This window comes from Aphelocoma coerulescens (assembly GCF_041296385.1).
Source record: "Aphelocoma coerulescens isolate FSJ_1873_10779 chromosome Z unlocalized genomic scaffold, UR_Acoe_1.0 ChrZ, whole genome shotgun sequence".
NCBI lineage: Eukaryota > Metazoa > Chordata > Aves > Passeriformes > Corvidae > Aphelocoma > Aphelocoma coerulescens.
This window is the reverse complement of record NW_027184085.1, coordinates 21,309,495-21,332,384: the sequence shown is the minus strand read 5'-3', so window position 1 is coordinate 21,332,384 and position 22,890 is coordinate 21,309,495. Positions and strand designations below refer to the sequence as shown.

Here is a 22,890-nt window from a genome sequence, read left to right as displayed (position 1 = left end):
TTTTCCACCCTTTTTTCTTCACTTTGCAACAGACACCAGGCCAAATTCCAACTAATATTCTCCAACTTTTATCATTTTTTTCCTCAGTAGACCACCCAACAAACACATTCCCAAACATAAACTGCATTTAGAAAAGAGATGGTTACAGTGTACTTCTTTCCTTTCCTCTGCTGTAAAGTGTGGCTTCCAAGATGGCCCTTTTACTTCTCAGGTCAATTTTCAAGTTTTCAGAAAGATTTCTTTTCATTAAACCTTCTACTCCAAAGAAATGTCACCTGCTTAGGAGCTGCAAATAAGGCCCATTTTTTCCATGAAGTTCTTTCCTTTCTTTCTGATTTCTAAGAATGCATTTTCAGTTGAGCCAATAAGCAAGGACTTAGAAAAATCTGTAAGGTTTGAGTTTTTGCAAAGGTCTGGACAATTTATGTACCAAATTTCAAAACATCTATCTACAAAAAGAAGTGATTTTCTGTATTGAAGAGAGAAGAAAGGAGTAGTCAAGGTTACAGTGCCCCTTGCCATGTTTTCTAGAAACATATGGAATTGGTAAAAACTGATTTCCTCAATTCCACAAAAATATCACCTCTCCCTTTACATCACATTTCCCTTTACACTGCCTACTTCCATTTCTACAATAATAAGTCTGAATTTTGTGATTAAATTATTTTTACCTCACACCCTTCCCCCCTCAAATCAATGCACATATGAGATTTTCAAGTGGAATTTTCCATGTTGGCTCTAATTATATAGCTGTAAACAACGCAGCACAGCCACCCTGAATTTAAAGGATTAGATTCCCTACGAAAATTCTCCAGCATTGAAAAAAAACTGTGTATATATACCTAGAGACAAGAAAAGAAATAAACACAGCATTTTCTTTGACATTTGAGAGGTTTCATGTATAGCTGGTTTCTCTGCTGCTGGTCAATTTGTCTGCAAGTCTAATTAAGAAAGCTCATGTAATTACCCGAAGATTTACAAGACACTGTTTACCAGCCACTCAGAAGCAAAGTGAAATTGGCAAAAGGAAAAGTGAAGGCCCAAAGCATCTGTTTGACAAAGTGAATGCTTAATGGGCACTGGAAGCATCACTGAAGCTGGCTGCATCTGGCAGAAAGGTTTCTCCTACACTCCCATATCCTTCTTACAGATTCAGGGAAATACATGCTACCTTTGCCCACCAACGTGTGGGTTCAGAGCTGTTGGTTTAAGGCAGTATGAAGTACACTGCTTGGTCAAGCAACTACAAACACAGGCTGTTAGCAGACTGCAATTAAGAATGTAATTAAAATGTGCAAGAAGTAATTAGCTGTTTTCACCTTTTTCAAATTTATTTTCAAGAAATTGTTAATTCAATCCATACTAAATTGCACTTTAAATACTTAGAAGTTGAAAGAAGTGGTCAATTTTATCCTGATGTTTCTTACCAAAAAAAGTGTTCTTCGCAATTAAACCTTCAGAATCTCATCACTGAAAAGGAGCACATACTACAGATTCAGATGCTTTTATTCTTCTATGAATACAAACAACGTAAGTAACTGGACACAAGGAAGAGGTTGTAGTAAGATTTAATAGATGCATGTATTCAGGTTGCAACAAATTAAAGGCTCATTTTCTCTCAGAAGCCTGAGCAACAGAAAAATCTTTTGCATATCAAGCCAAAACAAGATTTATCCAACTCTACATATTTACTTAAGGCTTATATTTTGAGATTCAATTCAAGCTGCTTCCTGGCTTTTTTTAAACATAGCACGATGGTACAAGGCACTAAACACAACTACATCAGGTTCCCGTCAAAAAGGAAATGGTTTTTGTGTCCTGTAAATCAAGCTTTGAAGCAAATTGTGTACATAGAGGAAAAAAAACCCAGAAGTTACACCAACTTGGCTTTTCATTTACACATATGCTATTTGTCATTATATCTTCGGTTTAATTTAAATGCACCTTTGCCTGAGAAAGCACACAGCTTTTAAGCAGATTTACCTGCTTTTATCATTTCTACTTCTAACCAAGAGAACTGAAAAAGTCATATGAAATTATCTGACCTTATATTGAAGATCACAGGTATTTCAGAACAGTCTTCACTCAGAAAATGTCCTTTTCTTTTTCCCCATTGTTTTTTTCGGGTTTGTTGTTTTGCTATTTGGGGGGGCGGGGGGGTGGGTGGTGGTGTTTTGCTGTGGGGGGTTTTGTTTGGGTTTGGGGCTTTTTTGATGGTGAGGTTTTTTGGGGTGTTCTGATTTTTTGGGGGTTTTTTTTGTTAATCCCTTTCAGAATATAATCAATAATCTTTACAAGAGAGTATCAATAACATATGAAAAAGAAGAAGAGACTAAATACATGGATTACTCCCACAGAAAACAAAGACAGTAAGAGTTATTTAATTTTTTAGTAAAAACATAAACTACCACTATAAAATAACCAAGTCACTATTTTGGAAGGTACTACAAAATCAAAAGGTCAGCAAAGCAAACAACTCAGACACTTGATATTTATTAACAGAACTTAAACAGCAGCTACACCCCTTGTCACAAAATGTGCTTTCCAGCTCACAAGTTCATCCTACCAGTCTCTCTTCTGCAGATGAAGATAGAAACAATGCAACAGAAGAACATAAGGGGAGCAAGAGAACTATATGAAGATGGATTCACTTTAAAGGTCTAATGAATACAACTTGAGTGTAAACAGCATTTCTCCCCTTCCCATCTTTTTCTTCTCAATGATAGCATGTCAACTTGAACACTTCTGACCACTGGCTGATTTTCTCCACTCTAGAACCAGATTCTAAGGACAATCATGAAATACACAACTGCATGCACTGCAAGTGTGAATATGCCTCTCTGGTACTGGGATTATTTACTGTATAGCTTTCAGTACTCTTAGGTGACTGTAAGCAGTTCTGTGAAATATTTTTGGTATTAATTCAAAATTGTTTTGTTAAAGTTATAGAAAATAAAATAAGATCTGCAGAACTCAACACACCTCTTTAACACAGAGGCTTAAGTTATCCCTTAATCAGACCAGACTGCTGTTCAATTCTTGTCAAAAGGCAGAAATCCGGTTTACACTACTAAATGGATTAGAGCAGGTTTAAGAGAAGGAAATCCGGTTTCACTATGAAGATCTACCTCTTGGAACTTTTATATCCTTTAAAAGCTGTCACCTACAGTCTCAGCATGCAACAGAGATTCTCCTTCCTAGTTGGCAATCAATTAATAGAAAATATTTAGGATTTAAGAACCAACTAAAGTATCAAAATCTTTTCATGAAAGTTATTCACTTTCCACAGGCAAGTGTTATCACACAAGGAGTTGAAGAAAAGCTAATGGATTCTTTAAGAGGCCCAAGAGAATTCCAGGACTTTTGTATGCTCCATAACAACATGTGCTATAGATTCTACTTGTGTACATCTGTCTAACAGAAACTGTCACACTGGATCAGCACCAAGTTGAAAGCACTGATCAGAAAGGGTGTCGTCCCAAGAAGTTCAGAACTGAGCAAGTTCAGTGCATGTTAACTGCTTTATGGGGGTTTACATTACTTAAGAATAACGATCCCAAATGTATGGAGGCTTTCTTTTTCACCCTCCTCCCATTGAAATTGCAGATGTGAAGGAAAACAAAAGAAAGGAAGTACATTCACTGCTGAGAGCTACTTGAGCAAAGGGGCTTTCTGAACAATGGGCCGTAATGATGTAGTTTGAGGTGGTGCTCCATGTTGGTGAAATATTAAAAAAGTAACTACACCCTCTATTCGGCTCTAGTCACATGTTTTTAACTGATACACTCTCCGCCAATATACATATGTATACAAATATGTACATGTTTAATTATTTGAGCGGTTCATGCATTATCCTAAGAGGGCACACGGTTCGAGTCTTGGGTTCAAACAACATACGGTACCAACACTGTGCCATAACCTTCACTCCGTTTGGGATACGTAGAGTTTAGGGACGCTAGCGGAAAAGTCAGCCCAAAGCCGCCCGGGAAAGGAAGACGCGCCCGCTCCGCCGTTCAACAAAGTGCACCGCAGCCGCCCGAAGCGCCGAGCGCCGGCCAAACTTCCACCCTCCCGGTAATGCCCGTCCACTGCCCGGCCCGGCCCGCGGCTGGCGGGGAAAATCGCGCCGCCGCCGCTGCTCCCGCCTCGGCGGCTCCCCGGGAAGCGCCCGGGAACGGGCTGCACCGCCGGCTCCGCGGACGAGCCCGCCGCCCGCCCCCGCGCTGGCAGCTCGGCCGCCGCCGCGCCCCGCCCGCCCACAGGTGTCCCCCCGCGGCCGTGCCCGCCGGCACCGCGCCCCGCCGCAGGTGAGGAGGGCAACTTCCCAACTGCGGGGAGCGCGGGCCGCCCCGCGGGCGCCGCGCCCCGCCCCGCCCCTACCTGCAGCCCGCGCCTCCGCAGGATACCCGGCTCGTCCATGCCGGCGCTCCGCCGCCCTCACGCCGCGCGGCGCCGCCTGGCCATGCCGGACCGCCCGGACCCCGCTCCGCATCCCCGCAGCAGCCGAGCGCTGACATCACGCCCGCGCCGATTGGCGCCGCCGCCGCACGTGACCGCGCGAGGTGCGCGCCCCGGCAACTTCGGGGCGCAGTCCGGCGGCCGCTCCCGCAGCGCCCGCGCCGCCGCCGCGCCCCGGCTGCGATCCGGGCGATTCGAGGCGCGAAAGCCACGAACAACGAGTTTTCGTTTACTTGCAGAGTGGAACTGCAGTAGTGCTATAACGGCACCGCGTAAGAAGCCGCGCCCCACGGGATTCCCCTGCGAGGCTGCGGAGAACCCGCGGAGAGAGGACGGATTGTCTCAGGGGTGCAGGGAACCGCAGGTCCGGCTGTGACCTTGGGCTTGTCGCCCGAGGGCCTCTCATCAGCTCAGCTGACCCGAATGGTGCAAGGAAAACCCGTCTCCGTCAAAAACTAGGTGCTAGATCCTTAAAGGTTATGTCTGAAAGCACAGATTCTAAGGAGCTAAACGGTAGTGGAGTTTTCGTATCTGCCAAGCTGCTGGTTAAACAAACCATTGATTTTTTTTTTCCCCCAAAAGCTGTCACCATACTATTAGCTATTCACCCATTAACAGTCTTAAGATGAGAACTGTGACAATCACACCCTTAAATCTAGTATGAAAAAGAAATATTGATTTCCTGTCAGACTGCATCATTTTGAGAAGAGTCCATGTACATTCCATAGTAGTAAAACCTGCCAGGAGCAAAGGCATTTAAAATAAAAAAAAATAAAAATAAAAAAAAAAAATTGCAGAAAGGATAACACTGAGCTGTAACAGCTTATCTGAAGAACAGAGAAATAAAAGGCTGCTGAATTCCCTGCCCCCAACACTCAATTCTTCTTCATATGACTGAAATGCATTAACATTATTGTTTTACACTTGTTACAATTAAAAAATATAATTTCAGCACTCCCATTAAGCTACATTTCTCTGGTACTCCCAACTTTATTATTCTAAAAAAACAGTTTTTATCTGAGTTACACAGTGACATTAACTGAACATGTTTCCCCTTCCCTATCCCTCTGTGTCTCCAGCTCCACTTGCATCCATCACATTCGGTCAACGGCTTAAAACTTAGCCATCACAGACTTCAGTGACAGGATTACAGCTGTATTTTAGTTAAGAAAGGAGATGCTCATACTGACCAAAATTCCAGTTCCACAAGAGGGAGACAAGGAATATCAAACATGCTGATAGATTTACAAATTTGTAGGCCAGAAGGGGGTTTGCAACCATCCTGACTTCCTCTGTAACAAACATTACTCATCTGTCCTGAATTAACTTTTCAAGAGCAACATCTCTTCAAGCACCATGCTGACCCCAGTGAAAACTTTTTTGCTTTACAGAATTAAACTGAAAAGTGACTAGATCTCTCACCTGCTTGAAACAAAGGGAAAAAAGTTACATTATCTCCTACGGGTTCCTCCCAATATTCCTGTTTTCCCTCTTCCATTTCAAAGTGTCATCTTCTTTCTTCTCGTAACACCTTAAAACTCTATCCCAGTCATTCACATCCATGTGTCCTCACATCCTATCTCTTCTGTGTTTCTGTTTCCAAAAATGACACAGGCGAATGACAATTTAAATGCTGCTGTTACACACTTCCAGTAAGGGTGGCAAAAATTAATTAACCAAAGACTGACACATTTCAAGGGTCAGAGGCAACACCTTACCATTCATCTCTCACAACACACTGCAGGTTTCAGCTGCAAGGTTGTCTGCATTTTTTACACCCAATCTAAATACATAATTGCACAAGTTTTATTTTAATCACTGAAATACAAAATCTCTCAATGCTCAATTTATCAGTTTCGTTAAAGAAGTAATACTGAGGTGTAGTTAGCTTTGGTCCAACCATCATTTCAACCTATCTAACTATATATAACTGTATTTGTATGAATTAAGAGTACCCTATGCCATCTAGGTCAGAGGTCATTACTGGAACTACAGCACATGAAAGTTGTACCATCAAGAAATGTGTCACTGACAGATACGCAAAGTCCACGACCTAACAAAACACCTCAAATATCACAGCAGCTATAATTTCACAGGAGGACAACTTACAGAAAGGATTATAGGCAGAGAAAGCACAGAGGTACATGCATGAAGAAACTACCAACTACAGACAGAGTGCAAGTATCACAAGTTTTGCAATATGCTGAAGATCTTTGGCACAGCTACTTAAATAATACTGGAAGGCAGAAGAATGAAACAAAGAGAAGACTGCCTTCCAGTGGAAGATGAGATAAATCCCAAATAGAAAAGTATAAAATTATATTTCAGTGAGAAGTGCGTAGTGAGAAGTGCGTTCACAGTCAATTCTAGAAGTGGCATTTTCCTAGGCTTGTGCTGCATTTTATAAAGGTGTATTGAAAGGATCTGAAAGGCAGAGGTTTGCATAAAAGAAAGAAAGCATCCACTGAATTTTCTCACAATTTATGAATCCCTTTATTTATTGCCAAAAGTGCATCTTCGTGTTTAAAAATGCGTAAAGCCTGCTGGTTTTTTCTGGAGGCTTTCATTATTTTCAGATTATTATTTCAGTTATATTCACTATCAAAACCATGGTAGATAAGACCATGGTATGGAAGAATTTGTGTTTGAGAAGGAAAACCCATGCTCTTTGAAACATTTTATATGTAACTATCCTTATATTTATATATACAAAATACAGCAAAATGCCTCACAGATTCCTTCACGTCACTTGTAGCAGAAAGGCACAGTCCAGTTGTACATGCACCACAAAATAAAACATGTGTATAGTGTATGAAAAAGAAACTGTTTTTTCCTCGCCCCCATCAGGGAAGGCAAAATTATTTTAGGATGACAGTAATCAACCTCAAATTTCGCCAAAAATTTTCCTCCCCTATAAATGAAGCATTTGACCTGATTAAATATGAAGGATGCTTCAGAATCAATTTAGATATATACTGCTAAGTCCATGATTATTTAAAGCTGCAAAGAAACATGGTAGAAGATAGTTTTCAGGACAATTACACAAATTTAGGAAGTTTTTATTCTCATTCAACTGCCATTTTTCTGCATTAATCATATAGCTTGACTTAGAAAATAATATTGATTGACAAAACCAAGAAAACTTAGAAATCACACTGTAATTACAGAAATCAGCCAATAAACCAGATAAAACCTAAGCATGAAAAACTATATATGAATATTTAACTAGAGTTTTACAATGCAGATTTAATTTAAATTTAATTTTATGCATACACATATCCCATGTGTGGCTGCAACTCTCATACTACACATGGTGGTAGCATATGATAAATCATATTAATTATGCACCATGAAAAAACTCATTTGTACTCTGCCCCTAAATCTATCTCTGTCAGGGCTATTTCCTATACCTTAAATACTCTACAGCATCCAGCCACCATCACTGAGTTTTAAAAATAATTATTTTCTTCCTAAATGTGAAAATTCATATGCTTAGAATAGATAACAAGCAGTGAAATAATTGCCTTGTATTCTGATAACTTGCAATCCAAAATAACAGGAACTTTTTCCCAGCACAGGTAAAAAGGGAGCTTTTAATCTTGTAAAAAAATCGTATTTTTGTCCACTGATAAACTGTTCAACTAACTTACGAGAAAAATTAAAATATTTCAACTGCCATAATTTCAGAAGTCAAGGTAAGTGGACAAACTCTAACTACAAATACCTGGAAGTGTTTAACATTAATTCTTAGGCAGCCTTTCTCTAGGCACATTAGACAAGAGAGAACAATTAGAGCATACCAGAGCATGTCCCCTTGGATGCTGTAGGTATAACAGTTTTGAAACAAACTCCTGCAAACAGTGCTTTTGTGGTTTTGAATGCAGAGCAGTCCTACAGCAATGGACCTGGGGGTCCTGGTAGATGGCAAGTTGGACATGAGTCAGCAGTGCCCTGGCAGCCAGGAGGGCCACCCGTGCCCTGGGGGCATCAGGCACAGCATCACCAGCCGGGCAAGGGAGGGGATTGTCCCGCTCTGCACTGGGGCAGCCTCACCTCAAGTGCTGGGGGCAGCTTTGGGTGCCAGAGTTTAAAAAAGACAAAGTATTACAGAGTGTCCAAAGGAGGGCAACAAAGATGGCGAAGGATCTGTAGGGGAAGCCAGAGCAGCTGAGGTCACTTGGTCTGTTCAGCCTGGAGACTGAGCAGAGAGTCTACAATGTCCTCAAAAGAGGAAGCAGTGGGGCAAGTACCGATCTCTTCAGTCTCATGACCAGTGACAGGACTTGAGAAAAAGGCATGAAGATGTGTTAGGGAGGCTTAGGTCGGATATTAGAGAAAAAGTTTCTTCACCCAGAGGGTGGTTGGGCACTGGAAGAGGCTCCCCAGGGAAGTCGTCACAGCATCAAGCCTGGCAGAGTTCAAGAAGTATTTGGACAATGCTCTCAGGCACGTGGTGTGAATCTTGGGGTGTCCTGCACAGGACCAGGAGTTGGATTCAATGATCCTTTTGAGTCCCTTCCCAGCCAGGTTATTCTGTGCTTGTGTAATAGTTTAAAGAATAAACTGTCAAGGGAAGACAGCATTACAATTCCACAAAGGAGCTCAAGGTTATTTTTCTGAATGGTCATAAAAGAAATTGAGCCACCTTTATGTTCCACACCAAAACAATCATACTCTGCATATGATCAAGAAATAATATAGATCACATTCTTGTTCTGTAGTATCCTGAAAATGTTTTCAGTTCCTAAAGGAATTTGCCCCCAATATTTCACACTGAGTTTCAAACACCCTATGCAGACACAGCACATTTTTTTTTCTATTACATACACACACACAAAAAATCTCTGAAAACAGCTGTATCACCCAGAAATTTTCAACTGTCCCATACAAACATATGAACACCAAACAATCCATTATTGTCATTCCACAGTGTTGTGGGGGAAAGGGACTTCATTAAAATCTTAATGGATACCAGATCATCCTCACATAATGTCACAGAAGCATGAAAGCAAAAGCTACGTATGGTGTGGGTGATGCCTTTTCCTGGTCCTGAAATCAAGAGTCATACACAGTTAGAAGGGGAAAAGGGATTTTACCTTGGTATTTAATTTAAGGATCCTCAGGTGCACACGTCCAGGTCATATGCATCAAAATGCACTCTGCCAAATATGCCCCAAAAGATCTGGTGTAACATTATAGGTTTTACTAATTAGCATATCTATCAAAGATTCCCCAATTAGAGGCTCAAGTGAGACCCCCTCCCTAAGGAGCCCTCCCCTGGATGGTTCTATCTTGGTTTACAGAATGTGTTCTGGAGAGGACCTTGGGGTCTGGGGCACACTGATCCCTAGCTACGAAGCTTCTAAAATGTTTAGTCTCTTAGCTTGACAAACAAGTCCAAGAATGTAGGCAAAAAGCACTAAGAATACAGAAGTTGTAAAAAGGTATAACGGGTATAAAAGAAAAGGCAAAAAATCTTCATGGTATCACAGGGAGATGGAAGATGTGCATATATTCCTTCTATCAATCATTCTGGAAGTGAAGTAAAATGAAGATTATCTTCAAAGAATTTTATACAGATCAATATCTAATCATCTCAAGTAAGACAAAACCTTATAGTATCACTCTGTACTGTTACACTACTCAAGAGTTTTCTTTAATGAAATGGTTTTAAAATGTTATCTGAGGAAAAAAAGGTTATGGAAACAACTCTATCCACCTGCCTCTTGTTCCTTCAAGTTCTGGAAGCTCTATTATCTGTGAACTGTCACTGAAATTAGCTACAGCACTGGAAGGGAGATGTTTCATCAAAATTAGCAGCAAAAATTGACAGAGCAACACTTAACACCATCACCAAGGTAAGGGATACTGAAATCCACCCAAAGCAGCAGATACCTTTTCAGTCTGTACATCTAGACTAGCAGACAGAGCTGTAACTCTGCAATATATTTTGCAAGAATTTCTCATACAACCACAGGAGAGGTTGTTGTTTCAGTATTAACAGGAAAGCATATTTAAGATATTCAGTCAATGAGGGAATATAGGCCAGCTTTATCACAACTACTTGAATGGGGTAATGAAAATCCACCACTCAGTTTTCATGATTTATTTTCTAAGACTTAATTTACCCATAGAAGCTATGCAGTGATACCATATGAACTTGCACACTGCTTTAAGAAACAGGCAAAGTAATTCTCACACTTTAGAGTGTTAGGAGCTATAGTTGCCTTGTCTAAAATTGAGATTGATAAAGCCAATTTATTAATAAGTATTAACATACAAATTCTGAGAAACTAATGAATTTAACAGAATCAAGTTGACTACACAACATCATCATTAACTACTAACAAGGCACAGTAATTCATATACAATTTTAGGCACTGTGAGCAATACATATTGTATTATTCAAAGTGAAAAGGCTACAGTATTTCATCTATACAGCCATTTATGCTCCTGTATATATTTGCCTAATGTCCCTTCTAAGGGCTTAGAAAAAGTATGGAATAAGTGCTCCATGTGAAACCAACACCTCCCTTTCAGGGTGCAACATGATAACTACCACTCCTCAGAAGAAAACAGACATGTTTCACCCGCCAAACTTTTGTTTCCAAAGCACCTCTGAGTCCCCAGCTACAGCATTGAGAAGGCATTGTTAGCCTGACAATAAAACCATGAGTCCTGACCAGTTTTATCCTCTATCTTCCTTCAGTATTACAATCTACCCACACACAGAGAGAAAAGTGCATTTCTCCATTTACATCTCTTCTGTGCTTTAGAAGTAAAGACTTCTGGGCAGTAATCACTGCATGGATTGATAGAGAGCACCACTGAATTTGTGTTCCGCTTTAGCACATTACACAAATACACATTCAGATAAGCCAGGCTGGCTTGCTGTGTGTCCAAGATGCACTCTAACTACCAGGTCCAAGAATGCATTAAGAGATTATATATCTCACTGTATATTACTCAAAACACAGATCACAAGCAGAGAAAACTCAAGATTCCTCAGTTAGCAAAACTCTAATTCTCTTTTTCTGGAGCTGATAAACCTACACAAATGGCAAACCACAGGTTAGCAGACAGATGCAACAATTTATTAGACTTAGGGAAGTAGGGTTGATTGTTGCTGTTTCTTAATAAAAGAAAGTATTACTGATTCTATTAATTATATTTTAATGTTCTTGAAAATAAACTACTTTTTCCCATGAAAGCACATGTACCTTGCCAACAGTCACAATTACACATGCAGGCATGGCCACATTCCATGAAGAGCACAGGGATACACTGGGTCTTCATGCCACCTGCCGGACAAAATCCTATTTGCACCAACTTGTTTCTGGGTTCACCACTAATTTGGAGGGTTAATTTATTACCTTAGGTAATAAATCAGTCATGAAAATATTAGAAGAAAAATAACTGTTGCAGAAGCAAACCAATTTTTCAAATAATTTTTAAGCTTATCAACTTCTCTTTCAGTGACAGAACATATACGAGAAGACAATTCACAACAGATATGCCAGCTTCATCCATTTTGCCTTTTCCATCAAACACCGTGTTTCTTACTCCATCAAAGGGCATAGCTGGATCATCGATTCAAACAAGGCAGTCAGCCCTCCAATTTTCTAAGTTTTCCATAATTACACAATAGCATAAAAGAAATTTCCTTCTGAAAAGACAGGCACATTATGAATACAGTCTGTATCTCATATGGGTCTCCTTTCAACAAGAACTGAGGTAACATACCAAAATGTTCTTCCTTTTTTCAAAAGTTGCTGAACTCTTTGTCTCAATACCTCCCCAAAGAAAGCCTGACATCAAACATACAGGAGTGATGCCATTTTTAGTCTTAGAATTTGAAATGCCACACTATGTTTTCAGAGAACAAGTAAAACCCGTCTGAATTGAAGCTTTGCTAACAATCAGCTCAGCGGAATATTTCAGATTCTGTATATGAAAAAGGAAACAAATTCTTAAAAAAAAATTCTCATGGCAAAACAGTAATAGCAATTACATTCTGAATAATCCCTTTTAGACATTTAGAAGTTTCATTCTCAAGTGAGATCAGTAATAGGCAAGCTCCATTCCAACCACAATTACTAAACTTTGGCTAGGTTTAAGTTCTTGTTTTGAGATCACTCTGGAACAATGATGCATCTAGTCTCCTTTATTCTGATGCCCCGTTTTCCTTTTAGAAGCACTGAATCTCACACTTGCAATAATGCACTATCTTCTCAATGAGACAATATATTAATGTACTTTCTCTTAAGGATGCATAATTCTTCTTAATGTGTTTTGGCTGTTTCTTCCACTCTAAGATTCAATACTTTCCACTGCACATGGTCCAGCTGCTTCACATAAACACCCTCCTTCAGAAGAGAGCAACAGTTAAGCTTTTCAACATTTAAATTAATTCAGAAGATAGTTTACCTCACGGAAGTCTTGGATCTCTATGGACAAAAGTTCCATTACAAATCAACAAAGTAAGGAAGTCTGGAGTAAAAGGCAATGTTCTCCTAATGATCACTAGTTGCAATCCCATATTTAGTAGGTAGAGGACACATAACAGGCATTCCAAAAACATTTATTCACAGTTGCAGGTTTCTGGAGAAAAAGCATCATCCTAGGAAAGTTTGCTCAAGATAGGCTTTTACTGGAAAGTTTTTATGAGAATAATGAAATACACTGAGATCCAATACCAGATGTAGGCTAGTTCTCTTACTTAACTTGAACTCACTATTTTTTCTCCCTCATTTACAGCAGGCAATGTCATAATTCAATTTTGTTTCTTACTACCTTCATCCTTGCTCAGATAGACAGCCTAACAGATAGAAAAAGGAATCTGTCATCAGCCAAGTGTATATTATTACTATGAAATTATTCCATGCATTACAAAGCCAACCATCACTTCTGAATTTAACTGACCAAATACTGAGTACCTTCCATTGTACCACATAATTGCAGATATTCCGCACTGATCAAGAGGTTAAATGTATTCATGAGAGAGTAGCAGTTAACCAATTTCTGGCTGATTATTACATCTTTTACTCAAGTGACATTAGGTCAACTTGAGCACTTACCTAGTTTCTTAATCTCCACAACACCATGAAATCCTTAATAGATGCAATGACCTTACTGTACTATTGCATTATTAAAAATCTGATAGAACTGGATATAGACATATGCACCATAATTGGGCATACTGTGATAAAAGAAGAAAAAAAACCACAACAATGCTTTCTAGTTTTACTGAGATGACAACAGAGGTGATGCTAAAAGTCATCAGTCCATTGTGGCAGGGTAAAGAAGAGGGAAACAAACACAATTACTCCATCACACCAGTGAAGCCAGAACAATTTAAATCACTGTATATCAGAACAAGAGAGAGATTGCAAGAATGCTAACAGGTAAGTTATGGTAAAAAATATCAAAGTCCACATTCCCACCTGCCTCCACAGGACAAAAGTGCATTTTACAGTAACACATCTGGTTTCACATGAATGTACAAGAAAGTCTGACTGAAAACCAGAGGTACAAATACCCAGCAGCATGTGTCAAAACCAACTGTGGCAGTCAACCCACTTAAAATTTCAGGTCAGTAAAACAGCAATTGCTTTTAAACCTGAAACTGTAAGAGATTAGAAGTAGCCATGCACCATCCAACATAAACGTACTCTGCTGTATGTTCAGAAAAATTCTTGCCAGATACCTTTACTTTGTGGAACTTTAAAAAAAAAAAAAAAAAAAAAAGAAAGAAATCAATGAGGAGGAACGTTCACCCACCAGAGATCTGGAAAAACTACATTTCCCCTCCCTGCTCCAGTGCTTTCAAGTCAGCACTGTCATTCAACCCAGTTTGAGTCTCTTTGTTTTGAGAGTTACAGCTATCATCAGAACCATGGGAGTACTTCAGCTTGAGGAATAAGTGTTGCTGCCTGTTCTGAGCTTCCCCTCCCCCTCCCAAAGACACTTGCTCCTGCCATGTGCTCCGAGCTCCTTTGTTCCAAACGCGGGCAAAACCAAATGTAACTCAGACTCCTCAGCAGTGTCTCATTGGCCGCTCACCCCGGGTCCGCCCCCAGTCCTCCCCTTTCCCCTCCTCCCAATAAAAGAGACCTTCGAGGGAGGCCCCACCCTCTCTTGGCTCAGCTACCTTCCTGTGAATATCTCTTGTTGTCCCTCTCATTCGAAAGCTTCTAACTGCAGGAAATTGAGGGAGCGGAGAGCTGTATTTCTCCCTCTTTGCTTCTGCTGGTGGTATTTGCTTTGCAGCTGATACAGGTACCGATTTTAGAGCTACTAAAGTGCTGGATTGCCCGTGCGACCTCTCTGGGCTGCTCGAGGCTTTCTAAGGCATTAAACCACTAGCTTAGCCGGTAAAAAGCTGAAAAGATACCTTCCACAAATGAGAGCTATAGTTTCCACACTGTCTGCTTCCATCCTCTGCTACATTACAGTCACTTTGCAAGTACCACAGGCACGAGAACATGTTAGCTTACAGGAAGTAAAAAATGTTACTTCTTCAATTTAGAATTGTGCCCTATTTAGTTGTCCTTTAACATAAAGATGCTACCCCACAGCAAAAAAAAAAGAACAGAAAGGAATATGCCTCACCAGCTTCCAAACAATTCCATCATTTTAGACTAAACTTTACTAGGAAGCTCAAAGAATTTCAGTATTTGCATTTTTGTTAACTGAAACTGCCAAAGCAGTGATCAAGTTTTCTATAGCGATAGCAGCACTGGGAATGAAGTTTCTACAATGCTAAAAACTAAGTTTCTTGACAAAATAGAGTATCACTATTAAAATTCAGGTCAGTCGAACAGTATCTTGTCCTGTACAGCATTTTTTTTAAATTAATCAGCCTATCCTAATTAGGCATGAGTACCAAATTCCTAAGACAGCAAAGAAATTTTAACTGCCTTATAAGAACACCAAGCAACACCCTAACCTACTACTGCTCACCTACGGCACACAGGGAGCACTCACTTTGAGGTTATCCACACCTCTCACTTCAGATCCTGAATGCAGACAGAAGTATAGACAATAGTTTTCCTACTCATCCTGTTATTCCCCATGCCCACTTTATCTCAGTTTATTTTAAAGCCAGAGCTGGGATTGAAATTAGTTTAAACTTCATTACATACTTCTGAGACTAGAAATCAGACCAATCAAATTAGATTTGTACATGAGCACACACTCCTCAAGCAAAGGAGAATCTCCTTGCAACTTATAATTTCCTATTTTCTCATTAAATGTTAAAAACTGTAGATGAATCAGTGTTTCAATTAGTATGTTAACTGATAGACAATGAATTCACAGTAGTCTGCTTTTTGTGACCAGGGGGAACAGGAGACAGCATTATGGTTAAATTTTACGAGATTCTTCCAAATGTCAGCCATTTCTCCAGTTTCTTCCTGCTCTTCATGTCCTTTCTAACCTCTTTATCCCCCTTCCATTTCCACACCTATAAATCATTTAAGGAGTTGCAGAAGCTTTTGACCCAAGGCCAAAGAAGTCCATCACTATATTCCTGAGTTATATCCCTTGTTAATCAGATTATAATTTTATGCAGTTATCCTCTAAGTAAAGTCCAACAACAAGCTGAGAATTTTTTATTCCCAGAAAGCCATCTAAACTTCAACCACTATAAATGATAACACATTGATTTCTTCTGGTTATACAGTTTACTGCCGAACACCACTACTCCTTTGTTTCTCACGTGGACAATACTACCTGGATGAAAAGTTCATGGCCTCACTTTTTTAACACTTTCCACTTTTCCCACTTTTTGAGTGATACTGGCAATACAATTCTAGATGACATTTTAGGATAACCATCACTAACACCACACACAGACAACCCAAACATCACAGCAGACAAGAATAAGCCCTTATTTCAGAGCCACTCCTAACACACAGGCAGAAGCTTCAGTTCCAGAGGTGAAGGACTACATTTAACCTAGCTCTGATCTTAACCATGTGGGTCCTACAAACCAAACAAAAATCTAGAAGAACAAACATATACTCAGCTGACAAAAATTTTAACAGCCTAAAGGAAGCTATTTTAACAGCCCTAGATTCTTGATTATCTAGAACTAGAAACTGGTCCTAGTGAGCCTTTTCACTGTTCAGGGTAAGCCTGTCACGAAGGAAGAAGACTATTATATGGGACACCTGGAAAAACAAGCTTCGTGCAAAACAGGGATGTATTGCTTAGCTCCTACATGCATTTGATCTACTTATTCTGTACTATTAATAGGATACAGAAGAGGGTTATATCTACATTCAGCTCTAATAAACTGTGCAGTATCTCCTTTCCGTTCTCTCTCATGCTCAGAGCATCCTGACAGCTGGAAGCTAACTGATGCTGATGGGAAGTGACCTACTTCACACAAAGGGGGTATTTTTGAAAAACACGCTGTATATGCTCACAGGACTTTTTAACCTAGGTTAATCTTCTCTGAGAGATTATTATTTTACCTACTTTTCCCATTATTCTTTAACTAATGATAATTTGCAGCACAAGCTGTGTTCTCAATCTGAGAAATTACAAACTCTCTCTGGAAGAAATGTTAATCCCAGCCATCACCATGTCTGTATTTTTTCCATATCCAAGAATGAGCAAGAAAAGTATAAGAATAAAGCCACGAGTTTTAATCAGATGACTTAGGAAAGGAGTCAATATCTAGATTTCTGTCAAGCAACTGAATCTACAGTTTTGTTTTAAACTCAAGTATGCCATGACTATTTTGAAAACAATGATAGGGACAAATACAGATATATATATATTTATGAAAGAGAGCACCCAGTCACCAACTTCTTGCATCAGCTTGTCAAAGTATTACAGTTTCACAGCTCTGGACCAGGTCTACTCCAGCCTTTTGCTGTGTACAAATACAGAGCATATAGGCATGTCTACGAAGATGGATGTTCACCTCTTTCTTGCTACTACTAAATTAGATCTATCTATTATTAGATCTAATTCTACTGGATTAGAACTGCAATTAAGTATTTGTTAAAAGGCAAATACAGACAAAGAAATATGAATGCAAATACATATTCATGGATAAGGAATTAATGAAATAAAATACACAAGGGAGAATAACTCTCTAGTCTTAGAAGCAATTGAAGCACAGAAAACCTGCTATCATTACTTGACAATTTTAGCATTTCATAGGAATAAAAAAAACTCACATTTAAAAAAGATTTTCAGTAATTACTCTTAGATGTTAAACTCATTTTAAGTTAAACAAGAATATGATTTTCAACTTTTATACAGTGGTTTAGCACTCAAGCAATGTCCTCAATTCAGATTCAGTGTTTCTGATGTCTAGCTAACTATTTTGGGGAGACACCAGATAACAAGCCAAGAGCAGCTACTTTGGCAATTTCTACTATATGGTTTTTGTGCTTCTCACAAGTGCCATCCTTGTACTTGCTCTGCATTAACTTTCAGAGTATTAATTAGCTGCTCACATTCAAGCATTGAAAACCTTAATCCCTGGACATAAAGAACTAAAACTTAAAGCAACCCAAGTTTCAGCTGCAGGTTCCTCTTGCTTTCAAGGAAGTTTAATTAAAAATAAATTCAGCTACACCTGATATTCATTAGATAAAACTGAACACAGACAATTAATGATTGGAAAAATGCCCAACAATTTCAAAATAAAACATTTAAATAAAGGTCTTTTTTAAATTATTTAGGTTGGCTAAGCACAACTGATACTGTCATTTGCTTATCTAACCAATTAGTGCTTCTAAAGAATGCATTTTATTTGTTCGCAATCATTTATTATCTATGGTGTAATTTTGCAGCTTCTCAGACAACAAATAGCTGTCTTACATCTGGGGAATAAAACACACAAAAGGGTGTTGGTGTGCTGTTTGAATACATGCAATTACTGGTAGTTAAGTTCTAATTAGCATAATGAGTTTTGAAACAGTTCTCATAATAACTGTCAACATTATGTCAATTTAGCTGAAGTTAATGGCATATTTAACAAAGACACTCTTATTCATTTTCAGTATTATACTATTTAAAAGAAAGGAAGATGCAAAGCTCTTTCTGAAGAAGTAGAACTGCTTTTCATAGACACTGAACATTTCTTACGTTTTTTCCTTTCAGCACTCCAACTTGTAAACCAGTACTTCATATAATTAGCCCCCTCCAGTTTTTGTAAGACCATTCTTAAAAATTAACACTGATAAAATGGCAATAAAAAGCAACCAAAGTACAGATGTTTGTAAATTCAGTCTTCTGTAGTTTTGGGAAAGGCAGTTTGCAAGGGGATAAGTGGTTTGGAGGGGGAAGAAAGCAAGAGGTAAATCCTGCAAAAAATAAAGTAGTTTGCTAAAAAGTAGCAAATGTTCCCAGTCACACCTAGACAAAACACCCCTTCCCTGCTTAATAGGAAAGGGCATAAGCCATTCACAAAGGACAGTTTTACTTCTTTTCTAGTTTTGATGTTACTAGAAGCTATTTCCAAGTACTAAAAGATGATGCATTATTAAACTAAGTAAAAATTTAGTCATTTCACTAACATCTTTCACATCTCCAAGAAAAAACAACATGCCTCTCAGGGATTTACTTCATGCTGTATACTCACCTCATGCAAATGAAGGAATAGCCAACCTAAGCTCAATACTTCCCATAAAGCTGAAATCACACATCCAGTCTTGACTGAATTTAAAAGCCAAGTGTATTACAATCTACGTGTTTCATTTGAGGATCTTGTTTATAGTGTATTTTTATTATGTGAATAGTTCATAGAGCAGGTTACCATAAAGTAGTCATGAAATATGCCATCTCAGGAAGCTCTCTGGACTGTGAGAAATCTTTCTTGTGGCACAGAGGGATTTTTTATTTACATAAACAGATAAACAAAATGAAAGACTTCTTGCTCCTTAAAGTAGGAGATTACTTATTTTTCATTAGGAGAAAAAAACACCAGACAGCCAAACAAGCAATAAATCAATAAATCCCGTAACAGGAGTTTGACATTAAACCATGACAAAGCCAAATCTGAAGAAATTTTACCCAATTAATTTGGCCAAATTCTTTTCCTTTCATCTACACATTATGTATCATAAAGACACTTTATGTTTAGGTTTCCATTGTTTTCATATATGTAGCTAACGAGAAAATGTTAAATCATGAATTTTTTTCAATCTGTGTCACACAAAATTTTTCTGTCTATAAAACAGTAATTGCTCAGTTTCAGTCTTGTTATGATTTTAAGCATATCAGCTCATTACAATAAGAAATTTTAAAAATTGGCTGTATTTCAATTTATTTTGAAGTATTTCCAAAAGTTCTGCTCACAGTAAAAAATGGAAAAGTCAAAACAGTAAGTTTACAAATGGTATTTGAAAATACTTCTGGAGTGGCAGGGGTCTGGTAGAAAACAGGAGAATGACCCCCAAACTTCGGGCACTGAATGAGGCAGCAACTCCAAGTTAACTCCCGAACCATCCTACCCTGAAAAGATGCCTGAAGTCAAGTGACATAACTGTCAGCCTAGAGTGCAAGGAATCAGATAAACTAACTCTACCAGTTTCCCTACACTCCTGCAAAACCCAGCACTGAAACACACTGTGCTCTTCCAGGAGCACATCTTACTGACTGTGGAGAGGAAGAGACTGACCAGACCAACACAACTCATAAAACATCCCAAAGCAGAACCACTCCTCAACTCAGCTTTCCCTTTCTATTCAGTGTTGAGGACATTCTGCACCATTTTCTTCATGTTTTTAAGTCTTCATCAATTCTCTGGGCAGACTCCCATTGTCTGTTTCATCACCACAGAATCTGTCTGTCAAGGACGGTTTGAAATGCTCGTGACAGAAAATGAAGAGTAACACGACTATCACATAGCTGCGTCTGAACTGTGGGGGGACCTCACTGCAGGCTATAACCTCCTCATGAGGGGAAAAGGAGGGGCAGGCACTGATCTCTTCTCTGTCATGACCAGTGACAGGACCCAAGGGAATGGCCTGAAGTTGTAACTTCAGGGGGTGGTTTAGGCTGGATATCAGGAAAAGATTCTTCACCCAGAGGGTGTTTTGACACTGGGACAGGCTCCTCAGGGAAGTGGTCACAGCACCAGCCTGACAGAGCTCAAGAAGCATCTGGACAATGCTCTCAGGCACGTGGTGTGATTTATGGGGTTGTTCTCTGCAGGGCCAAGAGCTGGACTTTATGATCCTTCTGGGTCCCTTCCAACTCAGATTATGCTGTGATTCTGTGAATTAAGGCTCCACATCAAATCCAATATACTGCCCAATCATCACAAAATCAGCCTTCTCCTATACATCTTTTAACACAGTTCTGTGGGTCTACATGGAAGCTGTATTTTTAATTTATAGTCCAGCTCCTATACTACAGGAATGAATCATGCATAGCTATTGAACTCTACCTAAAGCAACACCTGCAGCCCATTTTTAATCAATATTTTGTAAAAAAATCTATAGCTTCCCACAGAAAGGTTTTACACCTGTGAACCACTAAGAGATTTTGTGAATTTTTAATAATTTATTGACAGAACAAGGAAAAAAAATTATGTCTTTTGTACCCGGTTTGCAATTGCACTTAACACTAGCATGTATCTTTGACCTGTTCACTTGTCATTCTTGTCTATATTGGCTCATAATCATTGCTCAGTCAGATCCATATCGGCTGAGAATCAACCCAAGCAAGAATTATCAGTCCTAGTAAAAGAATTAGTAACAGCCTAACCATTTTTCAGATGAGTGAAACAATACATTTAAAAGTAATTTCAACTCAGACTGTGAACAGCTACATGAAAATTCTTCATACAAATCTCTTCTGCATAAGAGTAAACCGTTTCCTAAATATGATTAAAAGCTCCAATTACTAGAATCTAACAATAGGCCTCCCGAATTCAACTCTGCCAAATCACACAATCAAGGGAAAAAGAAAAATATGCAAGGAGGGGGAGTGATCCCTAACTTACGCCCAATTTAAGCAAAGACCAGAGTCCTTCGAAAGCCTGACAGCAAAGTATTTGTCAAAGGAGGCTTGAAAAGAGCTCTGCCTATGTGACACTAACATTAACCTCCTTAGGAAGCAAGTCTGATCAGCAGGTCCAGATAAAAAATAAATACTTCTGAGGAACCCACACCTCCACCCTGAGCACATTCTGCTCAGATCTCCATAGATGGCTCTTGCCTGCTTTTGCACCAGCATGAAAGAAACTGCAGTCAGGCACACATAAAAGATGTGGAGAGACAGGAAGGAAGAAGTCTGTAGCAGACAGATATGCCATAAAACTATATAGGTGATGAGTGAAAGGCCCTTAAGGAAGCAAGGCTCACTGAATTTTTCATTAGTCTCTTGTTTTATGACCATTTAAAGTACTTTTTGTCAAAACGGTGTTGCATCTTCCTCTTCCAATAGTTTCAGCATCACAGGAAAACAAAGGCACAATATTGCTATCAGCATGCCACCTAATAGCTGTGCAAATAGAAACAGAGCATCAAACAGCAACACAGCCCTTTTTAAACTTAGCTAATTTGGAAGAAATAATTTTTTATTCACAAATATAGAAAAGAAGAAAAAATGTGGGCTTAATACAATTTAAATCCATTTCTGACCAGTATCTACTTTCTTTTTAATTTCAATTATACATAATCCAAATACTTCATTCATAATTAACTAAACACATAGGTTGACACTTAGTTCCCCAGAAAATATTAGGGTTCAATTAAATCAAGTGTTTGTAGTAAATGTGGAGTCCAAAAAGCCGTATCTGCCCTAAAGAGCCACAAACAGTACCACCACCAAGCAGAAGCCAGGATTTATAGGTGAAGATTTGTTGCATTTGAAGTGAAATCCTACTTCAGAGAGATCATGGAGCCATCTACCTATCAATATGATATGAAAAAGTGTCATGGTGATATTTGTTCAACATGGTTTAAAAAAAATCCAAAACAAATCACAAAATAAGCTTCCCCTAGAAAGTAGATACAGATCAACAAAGTTTTAATGGCCAGTCAAAAGGTAGGAGAGGGGGCAGGCAAAGCACTAATAATTTTTGTCTTTCTTTAAACAAGAAATATATTACCATAACTCTTTGAAGAAAAGCATAGGCTAGTATACAGGGCCCTGCATTAAATTTCAACACTTCTTAAGATATTAATGTACAGAAACACGAAACAGTAAAATGGACACTTGAAAATAAATAGCTGAAAGTTCAAGTGTATGATGCATCTCTGCCCCTTCCTCTTCCCTTATCATTTATCCAAAAGACTCCATTATACTCATGCTTCATACAACTACATCCTCATGAGGACAAAGTACTTCAGGAATTGGAAATAGACATTGATAGAAAAGAATGCTCAGGAGAAAGGACACCTGCCTTCTATTGCATGCCTTTTTTAAGGAAAGAAACCATTTAAATGCAAACAGCTGTAT

The 22,890-nt window shown here is 39.0% G+C and overlaps 1 protein-coding gene across 5 annotated transcripts in view; it reads right to left on the bottom strand.

Moving 5' to 3' along the window:
• The window catches only part of MAST4 (microtubule associated serine/threonine kinase family member 4), a 289,105-nt gene that overhangs the window by 186,962 nt on the left and 79,253 nt on the right, over positions 1–22,890 (bottom strand). The window contains exon 1 of one of the 5 annotated variants that reach the window (XM_069000729.1): positions 4,381–4,482. The exons of the other annotated variants lie outside the window; for them this stretch is intronic. Within the exon in view, the coding sequence (XP_068856830.1) occupies positions 4,381–4,419 (39 nt within the window). The 5' untranslated portion in view covers positions 4,420–4,482. Of the gene's footprint in view, positions 1–4,380; positions 4,483–22,890 lie in introns of those variants that run through there. 5 annotated transcript variants of the gene reach the window in all.